Raw genomic sequence first — 22433 nt, 5'->3', positions numbered from 1 at the left:
AATCTATTGTTTCTTAAAGGTGAGCGATGGAGAGAGAGACAGAGAACGAGAGAAAGAAAGGGTACGAAAAGAGAGAGTGAGAAGCGACATTCATCCGCCCTGAAAGGCACAATGCATTCAGCTCTCAGACTCATCGTGAAAACTCCCCCTCGCTTTAGCATTAAAAGAGACACACATCTTTTATTTAAGTTCTCAAAGAAGAAATGACATTCAGAAAATGGAGAATGTGACAGAGTTACAGTCCAGAAAATAGCCCAGCAGAAAATCGATTCGTACTTGACAATTGGCCAGATAAAACGAAAATGGCCGTTATGCTGTCTCATTCAGCTGGGAAGAAAGGATATTCGGTACCATGATGGCTATGGAGAAAACGTGGATCTGTTCTAAAGCCACAGCTCTCACCTAGACTTTCTAAATGACATCTAAGATCAGATGACACACAGCGCCCCCTATTGGGAATGAGATGTAACTTGCGATAAACCCCTTACGTAAAACCAGGGAGAGACATGCAGTTAAAAAAGTTATTTGAGGGACAATAATTTTGGACCTTCGGCTCTATTGCTATTTGTCGTCATTGTTGTTAGACATTCTTGTTTTGCTCTATTGTTATGAATCATCATTACTGTTGTGCAATCTCATTGGTTTGTTAGCATGGGGGGAATTTAGTGTGCAGAAATGTACTGAAAATAACACTGTATTTGATTCACAACTAACTTGACTTAATAAAATGATAAAATGATGAAGAAAGGCAAATTGTGAGTCCACTAAAAACAAATAACATTTCTGGCATAAGCAAACCAAGGTACACATTATTTAGGTTAAATCAGTATTTCCTGATAAAAAAGCTTCAAAAAACATTACTTGATACCTGACACGTTTATATCAAAATCACGTTTTTTATAACAGACATTTTGGCCACATGTTCGTGTTTTAAGTGTCCAATGTGTAATTTTTGGGAGGATCTATTGACATCTTCAGAGAGGTGTATAAAGACCTTGCATAATGAATCGTTATTTACACACACCGGGTCCCATTGTATGGAATTCGTCATGTTGTTTCTACAGTAGCCCTGAACGGACGAACTGCTCTTACAGAGCGCGCTTCGTAAATACGTCATCTCCTTCTGCAAAGAAGCCAAAACGCGACGACATCTTAGCCGTGTGTCATCCGCCGTAGTGCTTCGAAAGGGAAGGGCGAGCGGTGGAGAAGGCCATTAGTTGCAATTCGAAACCTCACCGCTAGAGGCCACTAAATTTCATACACTGAACATTTAAAAAAATCGCATATATTCATACTTAACTAGTAGGAGCCTTTACAAAGCAGAAACAACCATGACTGGGACAATAATGCTGCTAAAGAACGGTCAAAGTCATGGTAATCTCCAATTGTATGCGTTTATTCCCTTAAATAGCCCACCAAAACCACGCCCCCTTCTGAATAATTATATTCCTTCACCCAGCACGCAAATAACTCCTAACAGTCCTTTTAATAGCATCTGTCAAGTCAAAACAGATCAGCAGTCTTTGTGTTCTCTGTGTGGGCTGTTGTGTATGCCATTAGTGTTCAGTAATGATTTCTAAATGTGTACCTGCATTGCCGGCATGGCTCTCTGAGGGTGTTCAGAGAGTGCGAGAGGTGAGATAAGAGAAACAGCAGACAGCGCGTCTACAGCTCACAGACTGCTGATGCTGCACTAGTGCTCTGTACGGAAACTGCAGACCTGCAATTCCCCCAGCGGTTATCAGCCTGGGGCGCAGACACGGCCAATCTGTAACAGGCATGTAAATTAGTGGCCGGATATTTTACAAAATTTTCTCAGCTTTAACCGGTTTCAATTATGTTAGCACATATGAGGGAAAAAGTTCAGAAGAATACTTCTAGTTTCCCACCTAGACACTTTTTATTTTTATTAAATTATTTGTAGGCATCACAGACTGACTGTGGAGTGCATATCGCTGCATGAGCAAAGCAATAGGCCTTGTCAATTTTAAAAACAGCATAAACGACTTGATAATGTTATGCTGATAAAACCGTGTTTTGAAGAAACAGGGAGGGTTATGAACTCATCAAAATCAGTTTTTCCACACTTACCGCAACAACAACAAAAAAACCCATCTAATCAAATGCAAAAAAGACAGAGCTCCCCACGGACACAACACAATTTCTAATTCATGAAAAGCCCTGTCAATCAGAATAAAACCAATTCAGCTCAGGGACGAGAGCACGCTAAATGTTATGCTTTAAAAACATTCATTCTCCCAAACTCGACTTTCCAAATTCCCTCTCTTCTCCACCTCATTCTCCCCCAGAACCTCATTTTGTTGAGTTGTAGCTCTGCCAGGTATATTGAACTATAATTATAGCCTTGTCTTCATATTAGTAGATGGGTCTCTGATAATGAGCCCTCCAGGAGAACCCAAATGGAATTACTTCTGCCAAAACAAGGGTTTGAACTGCCCTCGTACAAACGTCCGATTGGCCGTGATCTGCTGGAGAGATGGGTACAGAATGAAGATCTGAGAAAAGTCACAGCAATCCAGCACGTTCATTAATTCAGCTTTTGTTCCACTTTCCATCTAATGAGATGTTCTCCAGGCCCTGACTCAAGCAGCGACACTTACTCAACCTTCCTGGGGTTCGGATTCAAATATTTCTTTATTAACGTTTTCAGTGAATAATAACTTTTTCAGTCAGATCCTCATATGAACATAATTGTTTGGCTTAAGACTTCAACTATAATGGGACGTTAGAAAACTCTCTCTTTGACTAAAACAGGGTTAAAGCATTGCACAGTTCACTTTAGGAAAAGATTGAATAATGTTAACTTTTACTGTTGTTGAACTAGTCCTGTAAAATCAATTTATCACAATTAATCGATTCCAAAATAAATATTTGTGTTAATATGTAATATATAATATATGTGAGTGTATGTTTGTTTGAATGTATGTATGTATGCATGCATATATATACATACATATAAATGCACACACATAATAAATATTTATGTAAATATATATAAACAAAGTAATTTATATGATGTATTAATATATATAACATATATTTCTTAATATATACATTTGTTTTTTTTATATTATACACGCAACACACACATGTTATATACATTTATTTTGGAATTGATTAATCGATTTGACAGCAATGAATCTATCAATTAAATGTTAACAATAAATTAAATAATACATATTGTGATGTTATATATTAAACTGAAATTAAAATTTATTTCAGATTTATTTCCAAATTATTAACAACTTTCAATAACATTTTCGTTATTACATGTTATAGAATTGATAATATTAAAGGTTTAATTGAACCTTCTTATTAATAAAACTGAATAGGTTTGTTAGTAATAAAAATACAACTACATTTTAATATAAATTAATTAAAACTGCATAGACTAGAGAACTTAAAGCTGTAAAATCCCGAAATAAAGGAAAAATAAATCAAACGTGTTGGCAGTGTAAGGTCGATAGACAATGTCACAAGGGAACTGGGGCGTAAAGTGGAGATTTAATATAAAAGGCGAAACAAACAAGGGTCAAAAATCCACAAAAAAACATCCAGGGAAACGAAAACAGAATACTCCAACAGGCAAAACTCCAACACAGTTATGTTAATACCAGACAACACACAATGGGCAAATGAGAGTATAGTGTCCTGATGATAGGGTGCAGGTGTGAAAGACAATGAGGGACAGGTGACAGTCACTGATGAGGGAGCGTGGCAAAAGGACATTCTGGGGCAAAAACGGGGAAAACTGGCAAGGGACCGACGGAAGTGTCACAGGCAGCTCAACCAATAAATTCATATAGATGTCATATCTTAAAAATCTCTATGACTCGTATTTGAATTTTTGTCATATGGTAATTATATCTTTACATCCCTATTAGGCTATTATACCATCACTGTAAGGAAGAAGCATATCTGTGGACATCAGGTATTGTAACGGATCACATCTAATGTTTACAATGCTTCATTCAGTATATATTTATAGAATGGTTGTCAAGCACACAGTTGCATACTGCAAGGGATACTAAGAACATAGAGGTTGTTAAAGTGACCCGCTGTCTACCCAGGGAGGCGTTTGGGTGGTGAAGAACTCCTTCATAGTCCACAAAGAGCAGCTAAGACAAAGCTTCCCCTCTAGTGTCCAGAGAGTCATCTAATGAGCTCCTTATCTCACATCACTGCCACTCTCAACAGGTCTCATTAGCACTTAGCTAGAGAAGCATTAACCGTGGATTATAACTGTAGGCTTTCCAAGTCACCGAGTTTAGATGTTTGTTTGTTTTTTTAAAAAGTTCCTGTTTATGATAATCTGGAATTAACAGATAAATGGCAACTGCATTGTTGTTGGTACAAAACTGTTTTAGAAATATAATGCATGAAATATCAGGAGTCGAGAGAGATCATTAATGAAATCTGACCGAAGCTCATGCATGCTAACCAAACTAAAAATCTAGAAGTGGCTCCCTGCCAATGGCATGACTTTGGGGCAGATTCAGGGGCACTTTTTTGTGTTCCATAAAAGAAAGTCGTACAGGTTTAAAATGACAACAATAGGATGAATAAATGATGACAGAATTTTAATTTTAGGGTCAACTATACCTTTAAAGGAATAGTTCACACAAAAACGGTCCCCATTGACTTTCCATAGTAGGAATAAAAATTACTATAGGGTCAAGTCAATGGGGACCATTTTCGGGTGAACAATTCCTTTAAAGCTGTTGTGAATGGTTCTTAGAAAATGGTTAAGTTTGCATATATGACAAAGCAAAGCTGTTTTTAGATATTAGACTGCTAACCTGCCTTCTAGTTTGTTAAATTATAAAACTTCAGGTTAAGTCGTCACCGCTTTCCAAACATCTGAGTATAAATTCTGGATATGGAAATGAAACCTTTTCCTCAGGTTTATCTTAGACATGCTCAGTTAAACTCATACGCTCTATATCTGCTCACAGGGTACTGAAAGTTTGTGTCTGTGGAAAAAAGCAAAACCTAAAGATCCTGAGGTTATAGATTCAAAAGTGAATAGATTATAAGCTTCCAAAACAGCTCCATGAATATTAAATATTGAAAAGTGCAGCAATTAACCACAGGGACCGCAACACAAAATATACATTTAATGTGTTGCGTTTTAAACGATTCAAGTTTTGGATTTCAGAAATACAAGGACGGTGCCAAATGAAGCCACTTAAAATGCAAACACCCTTCTGGCATATTTCAAATGTAAACATCTTTGGTCTCATACCTACATCCCCACTTGAATGTAAGAGGCCTCAGGGATCCGAATGAAGTTTTTACTTCCCCAAACATGTTAAAAAATGCATGCTTGCATCTACATTACGCGGCTTTATGGCTTTCCTAATTTAGAATCACTTTAGCCATATTTACTTGACATTAAACTGTATTTTTTCTCTCTCTACGGAAACGTAAATCCTCAAGAGTGACTGATAACCCTCCACTCGATCGTTTGCAGAGTGCTGTGCAATTCCCATTTGTTTTCCTTGCAGTGATTGCACATTAATTACTGAAAGAGGCGATTAAATATCTCTTATTACACCAGGTCTCCCAGGCAGACCGCATGAGCTGAGCCAGCAGAGCTTGAAAGAGCTCCAAACGCTTATTTACACCCTTGACAACAGCGCTGTAGCCCATTCCTAATGTAAAGTTGTTGCTCTGTCTGTGGGTCACAAGCCAGCTAAGCTTTGGGGCCAAACATGCGTGACAAACCCAAAGATCAGCAAGCAATGGAAAGATGGCACTTAGGAATCATTGCACATTTCTTGACAGTCCTCAGTCTGTATCTGTGGATAGTTGTTGTCCAATTAGGGTCGTCTTGGACATTTGTTCCACAAGGAAAACCGACAAACAAGATCTCATTTGTTTCTCCTAGAGAGCAATGAGATCGTCTCAAACTGTCCATGAATACTTAAGTCAGAGTTATGAATAAGAACTATTCATACATTATTTATAATAAAGTTAAACAAGACCAAATTGTTAAAAATGTGCTCTTCACATTAACTGTAAATACAGTACATAGCTCTATCTCGTGTGTTAACAATTGAGCATGACAAAAATACGATACATATGTACAAATACCATTCAACAACAAATTTAGAAAACAAACTGTTAGTAATATATTATTTTATATTACTAATATTTATATTTACAATACAAAATAGCAAAAGAGAGATTTACCTTCATTATTAGTTTGTTTTCGACATTTTTGCTGTAGAACACATTTACATTAGAAAACATCTAAAAGTCCTGCTAAAAACAACAGAAACCATCACAGAAATTCTTATGGACTTATGGAAAGTGGTCTATAGTAAAGAGCTAATGGCTCATATTAGTATTTGTAATGGAAACCATGGAAACCAGAATTTACATTGTATTTAGCAGGGCGTTTGTGGCAGTAAAAAATCAATTTCTCCAAATAAACATGAAATAAAATAACATAAGTCTAACTCTCAATATTGTTATCAATAGTATCTGTATGTTATATTGGTTTATTGGCATTAATAAAAAACTTGCCAGGTACGTTAGAGATGTGAGAGGACGCAACCCTCGGAACAGGAAATAGAAACTCGCGATGTCACGACGCCTCAGTATCCAAAGTGGTTCCATCCCAAACATAGAATGAGGTTGTGGTAGAAAATCTCTACAAAATGTGCCTTAAACCTGTATTAATTATACAACATCTGGATTCCTTTCAATGAGTTTGGTGCGCAGGAAGTTTGGAGTTAACTACTGAAATAAAAGTCTGGAGCTGCCCTCCAGTGGACAGGATGAGAACCGCAAGCAGTCTCTCTCTCTAGGCAGCCCTGCTGAAAAATAGATTTAATGGTTATATAATGGGACATTTTATTGGTATTAACGGAAACTATAAGGGTCTCTATTGGAAATGCGTTGGCTTCTATTAGTGGGATGTTATCTGGTAGATGGGAACCAATGGAACACCATTAAATCCTACTAGAAAAAGGTCACTAGTTTTAATGGTAAACAGCTGATGGTTCATAATGGTATTTGTAATGAAAATCAGTAAAGATGTTCAGATCACTGGTAATTAAATTATTAAAGTTTTAAACTATGAAATTTACTCTGTGTTATCTTTATGTAAGTCTATGAACGCTTGCCACAAAATATCAAGGAAAATTTGATTCCTCAAGACATGTGCTCCAAGAACTGGAACATTGAACAATACAGACCACATTTCAGACATGTGTATCATTTTTTATCATGATCAAATATTTCTTAGTTTTTATTAGATTTGATTCAGTGTTTAACCCACAAAAATGAGTCCTTTGAAGTGTTAAACCATTATAACGATGGTTATTTTACATTATGCTAAGGAAAAGAATTAGCAAGAAAAACAACAGTATACCATTTAAAACAAACATTGTACAGTAACAAAGGGAAATATACAGTACATCTGAAGTTTAGTGTTGTATAAGCGGGAAAAAATGTCGACATCTCATTTGTTATGATGAAGTACACATAATGAATACTACACAATTTTCTCACATAACTTCACAACAAGGCTTTTTTTCGTTTTGCTTAGATTTTTTTTCCGTTTGTTTCTTTGTTTTACATTTGAAGCACAATATTTTACATTGGAAACAATTTGAGCAGAATGTCCTCAGTTGTTGGCCAAAAGGGTGATTCAATTAATATAAAAATATGAAAAGAAAACACTTTAAAAAGGAACAATAAAGTGATTCGAGTTAATATATTTGCACATCCCCGCACCACCAAACTAAAAGGACCACGTTCATTTCAACAAAAATCAAACAGTAGTGGCATTTCTAACAATTTACACAACACATCATGTAATGCTTTTGCAATCTTCATAATCTGAAGATGTCATCAAAAGACATTTCATATGCGAATGGCCTGAAACAAAAAAGTACATTGACAGGCAGCAACTATTTAATGAAATACTTCTGCGGTGTATGTCTGTTTTTATACAATATTCCGTTCTATAACTGCCCAAAGAAAATATGGGACTTGCTTCACATACAAAGCCCTTAATATTCATATGTCCAGACTACATGCACTAGAACCATTCTCTTAAGAACACATGCCACGTGTTACACTTGTAACACTGTACTTCTTACAACTGAGAGATTATTTCATCATAAATTATGCTACTTGCTACTATTATGAATTTGATCTATATGCAATATATTCTAATCGGAAGTCAATTTGGAGAATTTTGGTGTATGCTGTATATTGATATAACAGATATAATACTCAATATTTAATTTCCGAAATATATGTTTTGGTACCTATACAGCAATAAAATAGAAATATTCGTTTTAGTTATTTTTTAAGTAATTACAAAAAGGCTAGTAAAAATACAAATCCCTTTGAAAAGCCAAGCCCTATCATCCTGGCATCTGGCTTTGTTAACTAGTTTTCCAGTGTACTTATCAACTAAACTATGGCTCTCTTCCCACGACTAAACTTTCAAAACGCAGTCCGTGCCTTTCATCGCTTCTGCATTGTGAAACACTTTAATACAGCATAAACTATGGCATTCTTGAGAAAAAGCACTATGTTTGTTGTGACTACAGTAGATACAGTACAGGATGTTACATCCCTCCAAATGTTTCTTTTACATCATTCAATCGTTATTTTGAAGTAAGCCATACAGAGTGCACAAACATAATCGCTGCTTTCGTTAAAAATGCATGAATGAGAGCAAAAGACACAGATAGGCATTAATGAAGCTAGAATAGCCCAAGACAGAAAAAATGTGGTTAAGTTTTCAATTATTAGCAACTCGTTGTTGGAAACGCATAAAACCACCTGCATAAGATACAACATCTTGTTTCTCAATTTGAAAAAGCTTTAAGAAAACACAGTTTTGGCCAGTGAGGGAACCTGTTTGCGTCAGGTTGTGATTGACCCTCACTAGGGATGTTAGGTAATAACAGGTGCTGCATCTGGCTAAGACCGGCAGGCGGATTTGTGGCACATGGGTCTGGTTGGCTGTTCAGCCGACCGCCGAGGTTAGCTGGGGCTTCTGAATCCGAAATTCAGAGTAGGCAACAATTATTTTTGGTGGTAAGCACCCTAAAAAAGACAATGATACAATGTTGTTTTAACATTGGCATCATGGTATAAACACGTACTTGCAACTAAACAAAATGATGAGCCACCCAATAAAATGATTGTCTTTGCATTACTGTAGATTATATAATGAATATAAAGAAAAATAGCACAAGAACTCTTTTTGAGGAAATGATTTCAAAACAAGATTGTGAACCGAGTAGCATTTCTCTTATAAATGACAAGTTACTTTAGTGTGGCAGATGGAATAGGTAATAAAATAAAAGCTTAAGGTACCCTTTCTGTGTCTGTTAAACATCACATTTGAATCCATTTCAGCAGATGGTCTCCAGGTGACATTGGTTCTGCAAGAAATGTTAAAAAGAAAATGATGTTACCTGATGCAAACCAGATAAACATGTGTATTTAACAAATACATTAAGGGTCGTGACATCACAATTTATTGTGTTACATATTGTGCCATTGGATATGATAAAAGTACTGTAAACAGATCTTGCCTTTACCGTGTCATTCCACTGCCGTGGAAGATCCTCTGGCTCTGGAGGGTAGGACATCCAGGACGGACTCCGGTAAGAGGATGGTGGAGACAGGACGAAGTAATCAGAGTAGCCGGGGCGGTTGGCAGATATGGCGTATACTGCTGTCATCGGGTTTCCTGCAAAGAGTCGAATGACACCCAAAAATGCTACATCAGAAACAGAATAAATGCAAAGGTACAGTGCTGTACCATAAATATTTGAATGAACTACTGTTATTTTTCGCGCCTCATTACAGATTGAATTGTATTTAAAAGATTGTCCGTTGTTTGTGGCAGTTGCAATTTATCAAATGATGTATAAGGGCATTATAACCCTGACATGCGGTTTGATTGTGCACACTTTTTGCATTTTAAAGAGACATTTTGGAATCATTTTGGGATCACAGTGATGGAGTGATGCTGTACGGTTTCTTTTTTTGGAAACATAGACCATGAATACATATAAATAAGTGACTAAAACTAATGTGTACAGCATCGATATAGATCTCAGTGTTTTGCAAACGGTTGTTGGCCGAAGTCTAACCTGAGTAGGTTGTCATTGACTCATCGACGGTAACAGCCGGGAACGGAGCTCGGTTGATGGGCAGGTATGGGGTGCCATTGTGCTGACTTATCTCAGAGGCCTCTGAGACCCGGGGCTTTAGACTCATGTCAGGTGTGGAGCTGAAACGAGACATGAGGAATTCAAGGAGGTCTTGTTATACTCTGATCACACCACTAGGGGGAAACCGTGGCCAACATCACCACAGAACCGCATAACACACCTGGATGCAGTTGACAGCAAAGCATCTTTTATTGAAGGCTAGCCATTGCAATCTCACAACACAAATGATGTATTAATATACACAATGTGAAGGGTCTCCTTCATTTTGTTTTTATTAAAATGATAAAATGATTGAAATAAGTAGACTAAAACACAACTTATAAGTACAAATATGTACGTTTTAGGTTCCTCTCACCGTCTTAGTGAAGTTCCAGGTGGGGCTCCGCTTCTTGGGGGGATGAGGGGAGGTGGGGACCCCAAACCCATATCAGGCAGCTGGGTAAACCTGAATCCCTGTTGAGCCAATCACATCAACCCATTTACCGCCACAACAACCAATCAAATGCCTCATCACTACCACATGCATCCCCATAATGCTGAACTAAATTCCTAACTTAAACGTGCACGTCAAAGCACAGCACTCACTGGTTTGGGAAGGCTACACTGGTGCATATCCGGCCCAAACGAGGAGCCCCGCTGAAGAGCTCCATTGGGGTGGTTCATAGTGCCGGGCGCGCTGGTAACTCCATCCATGTAGGGGCTGCCGTGGCTGGGGTTGTAGGCGCTGTGAGGGTGGTGGTGATGGTGGTGGTGGTTGCTTGGTGCAGGCTCGGCGGAGGCCAGGCCAAAAGCGTTGTCCAAGAGCAGATGCATCTGCTGTCTCACTTCATCAATGGACGGCTGGGAGCTCAGAGTGGACGAGTCGGAGTGACCTTTGACCTGGTGGCCACCTCCGAAACCCAGAGAACTGAGAAGGCGGTCCACATCTGTTTCTTCGAACGGCTCGGGTTCACCCTGGTGTTTAAAGAGTGGGTTATGTCACATTTGAATATCAGTTATTCAACCCCATGTCATTCCAAACCTGTATGACTTTCTTTCTTCTGCAGAACACAAAAGAAGATATTTTGATGAACGTTGGTAACCAAACATCATTGGCTCCCATCGACTTCCATTGTATGGACACAAAACCACAGAAACATTTCTCAAAATATCTTCTTTTGTGTTTCACATCGTATACAGGTTTTGAACAACGTGAGGGTAAACAAATGATGATGACATTTGCATTTTTGGGTGAACTATCCCTTTAACAGGTCTGTCCTAAAAGCGCAAAGCTTAGCAAATTTAGGCGCTCAGCACATTCGTCGCAAATATCCATTATCGAATTTCCAATTTAAATCACTGAACAGGCCTATAATTATATTCACATTCAATGGGATTCTGCTCTGTGACGAGGTGGGCAAAAACGTCCGAGTTAGAAAATCAGATACCACCACAAGCTCTCTGCAGTTTAAAGTCTGGCTAAATTGAATAGTCCTTGTTACAAAGGAAAAAGTTGTTTTTCTCTATTTATGTCTTGAACTGTGAATGACACGCACTGCACAGCAAGACTACAATGAAAGACTTCTTAAGCAGTCAGGCTTTAGTGTTTGGGGTCCCATGACGCACTGGGGTTGGCAGCACTTACATCGTAGCCGCTGTTGCGGATGCCCCTCCTGGATCTCTCTCTCATGACTAACATGTCCATCTCTGTCTCCACTGGGCTCGGGGTGTTCAGAGATTGCCTGCTCCAATATGCAGGTTCCCTGTGAGAATCACTAATGAGAAAGTAATATTAAGATTATTAATTGGGATTTATTTTATTATTACACAGTCCTATATTTTAAATAATTGATTCTGATAAATATAATATTTTAATGTTATATATTTTGGTAGGCTATATGATATATATATACATATATATATATATATATATATGAAGAGTTTGGTTCCAAAATGAGAACTATTTACAAAAATCAGGTTTTTTATTGTGCATTCCAATTAATATCAATCAAACTGCAGTTGGTTTGTTTTGATTTAAGCCATAATAACTCAAAAAATACAGCTAACTAACACAATAACGCGTTAACGCATGCGATTAATTTTTTCAGATTAACGCGTTATAAAAATATTTAATGCAATTCACGCAACAACCACTTTTTCTGTCATCATTGTGGCCTTTAAACAATGAAGAGTTTGGTTCCAAAATGAGATAACTCTGTTTTAAAAAAAATCTAAATTCTTGTTTTTTATGATGTTATCATGTTTTCATTGTGTTTTATTTAGGGCTGTCAATAGATTAACATTTTTAATCGCACCCTTTTCGTGCGATTAACTGCGATTAATCGCACACGTATGGTGAAATTAAATATACACTATTTATTTTGTTTAACATGTTTTATATACATAAAATACATATTAGCCTCATTATTAGGTTTAACATGTGAAACTTTTTATATACCAATGACAGACTAGTGATTGACATTACAAGAGATCTGCTTGTGCTATCCAGTCACCATTTTATCAGACTGTGTCATTTATAAGCAACACAAATAGAAACAGGCAGTTTTAGCTTTAGCTTCAGTAAAATGATCGAACTATTTGGTTGCCAAGGCAACAAACACAAGAAACCAAGGCGCATTGCTGGAGGTTAACATGATTGAAAGAAACAATATTTTCACTTATACAGTAGTGTATTGTCATGTATAAATGATGTTTTCTCATGTTTCATGCAATGTCCAATATTATGTTTTTCATCTTCTTTGAGTATTCTTGGGTTGGTTGTACTCATAAAATCCCTACAGTACCTACCTCCGGCGGTACTTTACGTAAGTGGAGGGCTTTCTGTCCTCGGTCGGTCCCCGCAGATCCTCCAGGTCCAGGGAAGCATTCTCACGTCTCAGTCTGTCTCGATGACTGTACATGTGACTGCTGCCACTCCCACTGCTGCTGGTGACCGGACCATCACTGTAGCCTTTCCTCTTGGCTTTTAACCTCAGCTTATTGCGATAGTGCTCGATGTCTGACTTCTGCTTTAGCCCTATGTTAACCTGTGGGTGAGTAATGTGTTATTTAATATGATTTTAGAAAAGAACAATAAAACCGGGTTGATTTTTTGCAACTCATAGTAGTTGCCCTTAAGTAGATTCTGCAATGTTTTTTTTTAGCATTTCTGTGTGATATTTTGAGAGAAATCTGCAAAAACAAATATAAACATGGTAAAAAAAAATAGTACTTTGGTTAATTCACCCCAAAATGGAAACTTTGTTATTTAGTTAAGTCGCTATATCGCATTACACAATGCAAAAAGCTTAAGATCTGTATCTCAGAGCTATGGTGACTGTTTTACAAAATGATGTCCGTTTAATGCAATTGGTTGAGCTGCCAACATGTGACCTGAAGTGGTGTATATGTTTTAAAAGTTGTTTTGTTTAATTTTGCGCTTTTACTGCTTTAACTAATTCCTTTCATCATTTTAATTTCGTGTTCGTTTCATTTTTTATTGACAGACATATTTTCTTAATTTACATACAGGAGGTTTTCAATAAAACTTGATTGAACCCCTCTGTATGTAAACTGATTGTTGTCAATTCTTTACATAATTATTAATGTACTGGAAATACATCGATAAATCAAAATGTAAATAAAAAATGTAAAGTTTAATCATTTTCATTAAAAAATGTAAATTTCCAATAAAATGTTGATAATGAAATCCACACCAGACCACTAATGTGTTGCAACGCATTCTATATTAGTAACTTTTTTAAATGTAACGCGTCATGTTTGGTGTGGACCATAGACTGTATAAAATATGGACGTAGTGTCTGTGTCGTCACCCGTAGGTTTATGAGGTGCTGTTTTGAAGCTTAAAGTGGGCGGAGCCGGCCGTCGCCATCTTAGCAGCGCATCACTCCAGCATAATCGAAAATGGGCAAAGAGGCGGGACGTGGTTGGAGCTGAGATGCGTGGTTGCTGAAACCACTTGTCGCTCATGTGGCCACGCACCTAATTTGCAGAATGTTATGGCTTAATACAAGTTAAACGGGTGAATTTTAAAAAATTCACTCTCCTCACAGTTGTCATGAAGGGTAAAATTAGCTATACAGACCAAAATGATTAGTAAACATGTTTTTTTTCTGCTGTAAAGTTGCCCATTTTAACATGGGGCTCAATGAGATTCTGCTCTCTTTGGTCTCTCTAGCGACCAGTCGATGAACTGTGTTAGCTTCACGAGAGAGATCGGAAGGTTACCGTTTGGTGTGGACACATGAAATTAATTTCATTTTCTGCAATTTTATTTACATTTAAACATTTTTTATAAAAATGTATTCAAATTTTGATGCATTTACAGTTTATGATACAATTGTATGGGTGGTCAGACAGCCCAATCACACAACTTCAGCACAAACTCTATGAAAGACTGGCATTCATATCCACACAACTTGTGGGAGTACCCACATACACTAACAATAAAACATTCTTAAATAAGATGTCCTGGTCTCCATGACTGCAAACTTACATCTCCATTCATCATGACAGAGTCCTGGCTGTGATTGGAGGAGTCCGGATAGGAATAGTTGAGGGGGGCAGCCATAGGCTTGATGGTGATGAGTCGTAAAGAGCCGGTTAGAGAGTCATAATGGTCTGCAACAAGACACAGGAGACCAATGCAATGAAAATTTAAATTACATTACAAGGAGACTGAAAAGGATCAGTAAAGAGCGCAGCTGCGCTGTATATACTCTGCAGGCTTAGAAACTAGCCCGATACAGGGAACAATCACTTATTTATGGGTTGGGGGGTCTAATAGTATAATATAGTATATTGTTGTAGTGTAAAATATTACTATTGTACTGTTGTTGCAAAACATTTCTTGTCCACTAAAGAAATAGCTTTAATTGGGCATTTTTTATGAAATATTATATAATCAGCAAGATTGTTTGTAAATTGTAGATATGTTTAATGTTTGGTAAGTTAATGACATCCTGCACCTGAGGTAAAACATGATGATTCATGTTGACATGGTAAAATAAAATTAATTTCTTTCCATGTGACCCAAAAACACAGAATATTTTTATTTTATAATTTGTTTATTAATGGTAAATATTTTGTTTATCCTAACTTTATCCTAACATTTTCAGGTTTATATTTAAGGTAAAAAATTTATTTTCCAGATTTTCAGTGACCACACTTTACATTACAAAACACAAAAAAACGTTTTCTGAAAAAACATTCACGAACACTTTAAAACAGATTTTCTTACAACAGCACAATGGGCTTCATGAAAGAACCAACAAGAATCTTGTTCTCACCATTTCTTACGTGTTGTTCCTCTTTGGGCACTTTTTGTGCTGTGGATCTTCGAGCTGTGGAGCTTCTTCCCATGTTGAGCTTCCCGGATTCGTTGCTCGAAAGAGACCCGTCCTCGCTTGGCAACCTGCTGTGGGTAGCCATGGCAACAGAGGCGATGGTAAGTTTACTGCATGCGGTGTGATGCAGGGTTAACAGCTGACTCGAAGGGCCCTCTGGCCCCTGTTAACCTGCGTTAAACTGCGATGATGTCGTTAAGCGGACGCCACCGCGGGGTGAGCATCCGATGTGTCTTTTAAACGAACATTAAACAACAGAATAAATGACACTCTGGAGCAACAACCACCATGAGCCAGGAACCAAATATCATCATGTGCGCTGTAAGAAAGACATTATCATTACTACAGAGAACGCTGTAGTTACATTAACATTCATTTGATGGGACAAAGGATATTCAAGGACAGCGTGTTTACGACAAATGACTAATTGGAGAATCGAGAGAATGTGAGAATGAATGTTGTCTGGTCTCAAGAGATGAATGCCTGTTGCATAAAAGCCTTCTTGCAATGCATATAATCTATAGTTAGATCTATAAAGTGAAATGACTGAAAATGTGATGTTTCTATAGTCAGGAGATGTGCATTGATTTTAATCTTTTCAACTCTCTTTTAGACCAAAGCATTATTATGTCTGAGTAAATAGCATTCAGGCGAAAATAAGGCAAAGCGACACCAGACATCTACAGACAAACACATAACCTGTTAAATAAAAGACTGAAAAATGTGTCTTTGTTTCATGTTGTCCAACAAAAGCATAACTAAGCATTATTATTATAGGCGGTTTCATCAGACGCACGCGTCTGGCCAGAAGTTAACAGTTAACTAAAAATATAACTAGTTATATTTAATTTAATTTATATTCATTTATATTATTATTTGATGGTATAATAATTGTATTAAATATATAATTTGTTGAATTTCATTGTACACACACACATATACTGTGTATATATATATATATATACAGTATATATATTCAAATAAACAATTTGTTGAATGGGTCATGTAACTTTGTCGCATTTGAGTTTAGTTACGTAACGCTTCTTTTACTGGTAAATTTAGGCCAGAAAGGCGCGCAGTAACATTTGTTTATGTTGTTGCTTTGAAACCGTCAATGAATGTCATATAGGACTGTCAATTCATTTAAAAGTGTATAAAACATTTTCAAGTAAAAATTAATTGATTATAAATGGTTGTAAATTTAATATATTAACTATCACAATTAATTGCATATACCTGTATTAATATTTGCTGAAAAACATATGCAGGCCCAGAGCAAAGATTACTGATTTAATGTTGATTCAACGTTCAACTGGTTATCCTCAACATTGATTCAACAATGAATGACTGATGTTTTGGGGATTGATGTTTGTTGCTTTTGTTGCTGTAGAAAAATCACATAATATAAAATAATATGCACAGGTCAAGGGCTATGAATAGCTAAATGGATCATTTTTATTTTTTATAACTAATCACTCAAATGTCAAACTGGCAGCATAAATATGAGAAACAGACAGTATAATTGCTATAAAGCTGTTACAAGCAATTAACCACAATTACCGAAACAAGGAACATTTAGTTGTTCCATCAAAATAGTCAGAAATAAATAAATGCAACGCTTCACTCAAAACACTTCTCTCACTGAGAAGAGGGTAATAAAGCACAGTCAACAAAATATGCATATTACAGTAAATCTGCTAATCTCCTAGGCATACGTGCCAACAATCTGCCAGGCACATAACACCCAGCCCTGCTGGATTCGCTACCACACACACAAACACACAATCTAGGTCTAATGCAGGCAGCAGAGAGAGAGAGAGAGAGAGAGAGACAGAGACAGAGACAGAGACAGAGACAGAGACAGAGACAGAGACAGAGACAGAGACAGAGAGAGAGAGAGAGAGAGAGAGAGAGAGAGAGAGAGAGAGAGAGAGAGAGAGAGAGCGGGGGGGAGGATGCTTCGCCCATCAAGCCTACAGGCACACTGAATCATAGATGATTCTGTGGCTGTGAGCGTACTTAGCATCCCAGCATGCACCTCTTCTAAGCATTTCTGTCTGTCTCTATCTCTGCCAGGTTTTCTGCCGGTAACTGTTTGAACCCCGCTTGCATATTTACTGCATTTGCTTTCGCAAATAATTATTTCCCCAGCCCGGTACTCCGCAGGCTCATTTGCTTTTAATCGAGCCACTCAGGAGAAATAACAAAAGAAAGAATATTTCCATTTGTATTCCTGCTAATAAGCGCCGAGAGCGATGGAGAAAGAGATGCTGGAGAGACAGAGCTGCATTGATGTTAAGGATCAGCGCTCTTCGCTGTCGCATTGTCCCTCGCAGACGCATTAACGTGCGGTTAAGTAACCCAGCGGTAACGGCGAGGTGGCGGCTTTTAATGACCTTGAAAAGCTGCTCACGCGTCTAGACCTCAGAATGCTGATAAATTCATACCGCTTTTCATTTGCATTCCGCGCGGCGTGAGAATTGAACCTTGGGAGGTTTGTCTCTGTGTAATAAAGAAATTACTCGGGAGCAGAGCAAACAGAGAGCAACACACTAAAGATTTAATCTGAAGAATGAAATGCTTTAGATGTTGGAGGCATTGCTGGCTACCTCTCCTCATCTGTATTCCAAAAATAAGTCCGTTATTTTTTGTTCCTTGGCATTTTCTCCTTACGGATATGGATTTTTTTTACAGTGTATTATACTTAAGACCTCAATCGTTAATTATATGTCATACTAGCGGATGATTTTTCAGAAGGAGATAAGAAATACAGCAGAAATAAGTAGTCTGTGGTCATATCGGGTGAGAGGGCTTTTTAAAAATGTATGAGGTTCAGTCTTTGAAGGCTTTGGATTTCTATAGAGATTCGGGGCGATGTACCATGATCCTAGCTTATTCCATTTGGTCCGTCTAAAAATAAGCACAGCTCCTTGTTTCATTTTCAAAGCACTCACCTGAGGTGCATCTCTGTCGACTGGGGTCTTTTCGATGCTGTCCCATCTTGTAACGCCCTGTCCTGCGTGAGAGGAGCGTCCCGTACCGGCAGGGATAGGACGAGTGTTTCCTTGGTAACAGTGAGCCCACCTTCCTCACCTTGTTGGCCCATGTGCTGCTTGGCATAGTCGAAACCCTGCACGGGCTGAATAGAGAAGAAAGCGTTATATCATATTTTGCGCAACTGGCTTTTTATTTACATCAGCTGGCTATTGTATTGATGCACAATATTTAAAGGAACGGTTCACCCAAAAATGAAAATTCTGTCTTCATTTACTCACCCTTAAGTTGTTTTAAATCTTTTCAAATGTCTTTGTTCTCTGTTGAACACAAAAGAAGATATTTTGAAGAATGTAGGAAAGCAAAGAGTTCTGGGGAACTTTTGACTACCATTGTAATTTTTCCTCCTATGGTAGTCAATGGTGGCCAAGAACTGTTTGGTTACAAGCATTCTTCCAAATATCTTTCTCTGTGTCCATCAAAACAAAGAAATGTATACAGATTTGGAACAAATTAAGGGTCAGTAAATGATGACAGAATTTTCATTCTTGGTTGAACTGTCACTTTAACACTCGAATGCGATTAATTCTTCAGGGGATTTGCACATCACAATCACCACAACACGTTTTATCAACACGCTAACTGTTTTACCCACAAGGGTCTGTGACCCTCTTATATACAGTAAATCTCAGTTTAATCCGAGTTCAATCTGATTTAAGTGCAGCGCTACGGTTGTAAATCTTGATCTTTCCAAATCACGCGCCGTGACTCACCTGTCATTGTGCAAACAAGCCAGGAAAACACGCACAAACACATCGACAGGTCGAAGCACAGAGCAGGCACGCAGACATACATGCAATTGATCCCGTTCGAGCGTGACTAATCATCAGTGGAGTGCTGCTATCTGCGGTCTTTATCCTTACATGACTCACACACCTTCTCAAATTCCCACCTGCTAACAAGGAGCGCTTCAGTGAAACCGGAACGCTTTACACGCGCAAATTATGTTCCTGAAAGGAGATCTTAATGGGAAGGAGTAAGGCGTGTTCATAGATCAGAGAATACAGCTTGGAGGGTTTAGGATCAAAGAGCGATTATCCTAATTACAATTGATTTGCATATTTTTGTTTTATATTAGTAGAAACAACACCTTTGGATTATAGGTCGATCAGAAAGTAAGATAATGTGGTGTTATAAATATATCCACCTACATATGCATTTGAACATGGGGGGTGTCTCATTTTTAGATTAAAAGTCCTGCTATTTAAACTTTACCTAATTACACAACTATGTCAACTATGTAACCTTGGTGTGTCGCTCAGCCTGGAGTGGCCTGATTTCTTAACCTCCATTTGGGTTGCATTTATTTTTAATTCCTTATAATCCAAACATGACAAAAAATAAATAAATACCGTTTACAGAAATGCAGCGTATTTAAAAATGTTTTTTGCTCTTTTATAGCTTATAGAGGTTTCATGTACAGTAGATATCAGCTTTGTCTTTGTTAGCCACGGAAAAAATTAAGAGAACATTTAAAAATGATTTTCAGCTTTTCTGAAATTACAATTTATAGGAATGTGTTTAGGTAAAATAATCATTTCTGTTTCATTCAGGGAACTAACTTTATAAACAATAACATTTCTAATAAATCTGCATTTATTCGCAGAAAATGGACACTGGAGAAACATGTCAAAAGAGCAGAAAAGATGCCCTGTATTTTTTAAGACCTCAAATACAGCAAAGAAATCAAGTTCATATTCACTTTTAAGCAATTCAACAGTAATATTTCTACATGTATTTGGGGAAAGTTAAAAAATATTTTTTTATCTGATAACCTAGATTTTTATCACAGTTTTCACGTGTCTTGTCATGCTGTCGGTCTTTCACATGGCTGTTGGATGACTTCATGTCACTCCTGAGGTTTGAGATTTATTGAAATTTAACAGCCACTGGACTGGAATTGACACAATACATCAAGAAATGCTGATTACATGAAAATTTTGAATGGTCTCTTATTTTTTTCTTTTGCTTCAAGACTAAGTGCCTCAGTAAATCTGAGACATTGTTGAAATGACATGAGGGTGAGTAAACAATGACAGAATTTTCCTTTTTGAGTGAAATATCTCTTTAAACAAACGCCTCCATTTAAACTTTATTTAATCTCATATGAGAAATAGTTAAGATAATAAAAATCTTGATTTTACTTTGCTATTACTTTCCCAATCTGTCTATTCCCTGTCCTTCTCAAATGGAACTGAGATATTTTAGCTGTGCAGAACAAAAATATCTTTAATACACTTGACTGGACTGAACAACTTTATGAGCCCCTATGGACTCAAGAAGTCAACAAGAAGTCTGTCCGGGCTATAAACATGCAGCCAAGCACCGTGCACATGGCAGAAATACCTGGTGGTGATAACTTCCATCTCTGCGATATGAGGTCTGGACAGGAAAACAGTGAAGACAAGGTTGGAGGACATTTAATGGGGAATTAAAGTGAAATTTGGCATTCCAAAGTTTTACAAAGCGTGGCTGACAGTATGTGTGGTGACATCACAAAGCATTTGAAAGACATTGTGCTATTTCAGAACTGTACTGTATGTCCAGCATCATACAGACTTAAATATATGAATAAATCAGTGATGATTTCATAAATAATTTAATGATTTACAAGTAATAAAATTAAACGATTAAAAATGCATTAAAATTAAATACATAAAATGCAAATTCTTTATTAAAATTGATTTCGAAAAAATCTTAAATATATTTATATATGATGTAAATGAAATATTATATTTATAAGATTACATTCTTGTTTTAATTGTGTTTTAATCACCCTTAGCTGTAGGCCTACAACTGGTCAAAATGAGTTGACATCATCAGTATGACATCACCAACGTCAGTCTGGCCACATTTAATGTGTTTACTAATATGATGCTGACATTATTACTTTAGCTTTGACAAGACAGTGATGTGATGCGTTCATCCAAACAACCACGGTTCAAAGTGCCTACCTTGGTGCGGGGATGGAAACTGCGAAACGCGCTGGTCTTGAAGACGGTTCGGTTTCTCCTACAAATGATGGCAACCGCCATGACCACCACGACCATGACTAGGGACACTGGGATGAGGACTGCTAGTATCCAGAGGTTACTAGGTGAACTCTTCACTACCGCTGTATACACACAAACACAGTGAAAATCAATGCTGGCACATCATTTCAGCCACAGTTTCCAACACACTGTTACAGTAATCCAAGGTCCCTCTGTTTCCAACTGTCTGCAAATAGCTCCTAATGATCTGAATCTGTCTTCCGGCTGTAGCTCTTATCTGGGAGATTAAACTGCTGGCCTGATCGTGTTTTATTCATACAAAACTGGGGCTTTGCTTGTCTCAGGCAAACAAACTGGGCTTGACGCCCCAGCGTATAGAGCTCGGAAAACTTGCGGAAACTCTACACGCGAACCCCCTGTGGTTTGGTGTGAGACGGCTATAGCCCTCATTATGAAAAATAAGTCAGCATTATCATGCTGTGTCAGCCACGAGCCTCTGTGTTCCTATTAAGTCAACGCAGAAGTTTTCAGTTCGTGATAGGGTACGATGGAGAGTTTTACTAACAACATGGAGTTAATAATACATACTAATATATCCGTTTCTGTCATCTGCTGTTGCATAAATAAATGGAATTCGATTCAAAAAGAAGTTTGCTAGAGTGTTGCTATGATATTCTGGATGGTTGCCAAAAAGGAACGTTTTCAGAATGTTCTCTAAAAGTTCTCTTAGTTATCACAAACGTAACGCAACATTAAATGAGCATTTAACCAACATTATGTCATTGCTAAATACTCTAAAATTGTTG

General features: G+C 37.4%; 1 protein-coding gene across 6 annotated transcripts in view; it reads right to left on the bottom strand.

Moving 5' to 3' along the window:
• Window positions 1-7231: 7231 nt before the first annotated feature.
• Window positions 7232-22433, bottom strand: part of kiaa1549la (KIAA1549-like a) — a 38219-nt gene continuing 23017 nt past the window's right edge. For 2 of the 6 annotated variants that reach the window (XM_057329754.1, XM_057329758.1), the window contains exons 11-23: window positions 21589-21749; window positions 20981-21016; window positions 18535-18719; window positions 15524-15651; window positions 14731-14855; window positions 13023-13261; window positions 11860-11989; window positions 10821-11189; window positions 10591-10688; window positions 10155-10294; window positions 9591-9748; window positions 9370-9437; window positions 7232-9096 (exon numbers count right to left, since the gene is read on the bottom strand). In XM_057329754.1, the coding sequence (XP_057185737.1) occupies window positions 9408-9437; window positions 9591-9748; window positions 10155-10294; window positions 10591-10688; window positions 10821-11189; window positions 11860-11989; window positions 13023-13261; window positions 14731-14855; window positions 15524-15651; window positions 18535-18719; window positions 20981-21016; window positions 21589-21749 (1799 nt within the window). In that variant the 3' untranslated portion in view covers window positions 7232-9096; window positions 9370-9407. The remainder of the gene's footprint in view (window positions 9097-9369; window positions 9438-9590; window positions 9749-10154; window positions 10295-10590; window positions 10689-10820; window positions 11190-11859; window positions 11990-13022; window positions 13262-14730; window positions 14856-15523; window positions 15652-18534; window positions 18720-20980; window positions 21017-21588; window positions 21750-22433) is intronic. The other 4 variants (XM_057329759.1, XM_057329760.1, XM_057329756.1 and 1 more) reach the window with 3 other exon arrangements.

Source organism: Triplophysa rosa, linkage group LG3 (assembly GCF_024868665.1).
Source record: "Triplophysa rosa linkage group LG3, Trosa_1v2, whole genome shotgun sequence".
NCBI classification, from domain to species: Eukaryota; Metazoa; Chordata; class Actinopteri; order Cypriniformes; family Nemacheilidae; genus Triplophysa; species Triplophysa rosa.
This window is presented reverse-complemented; position numbering and strand designations above follow the sequence as displayed.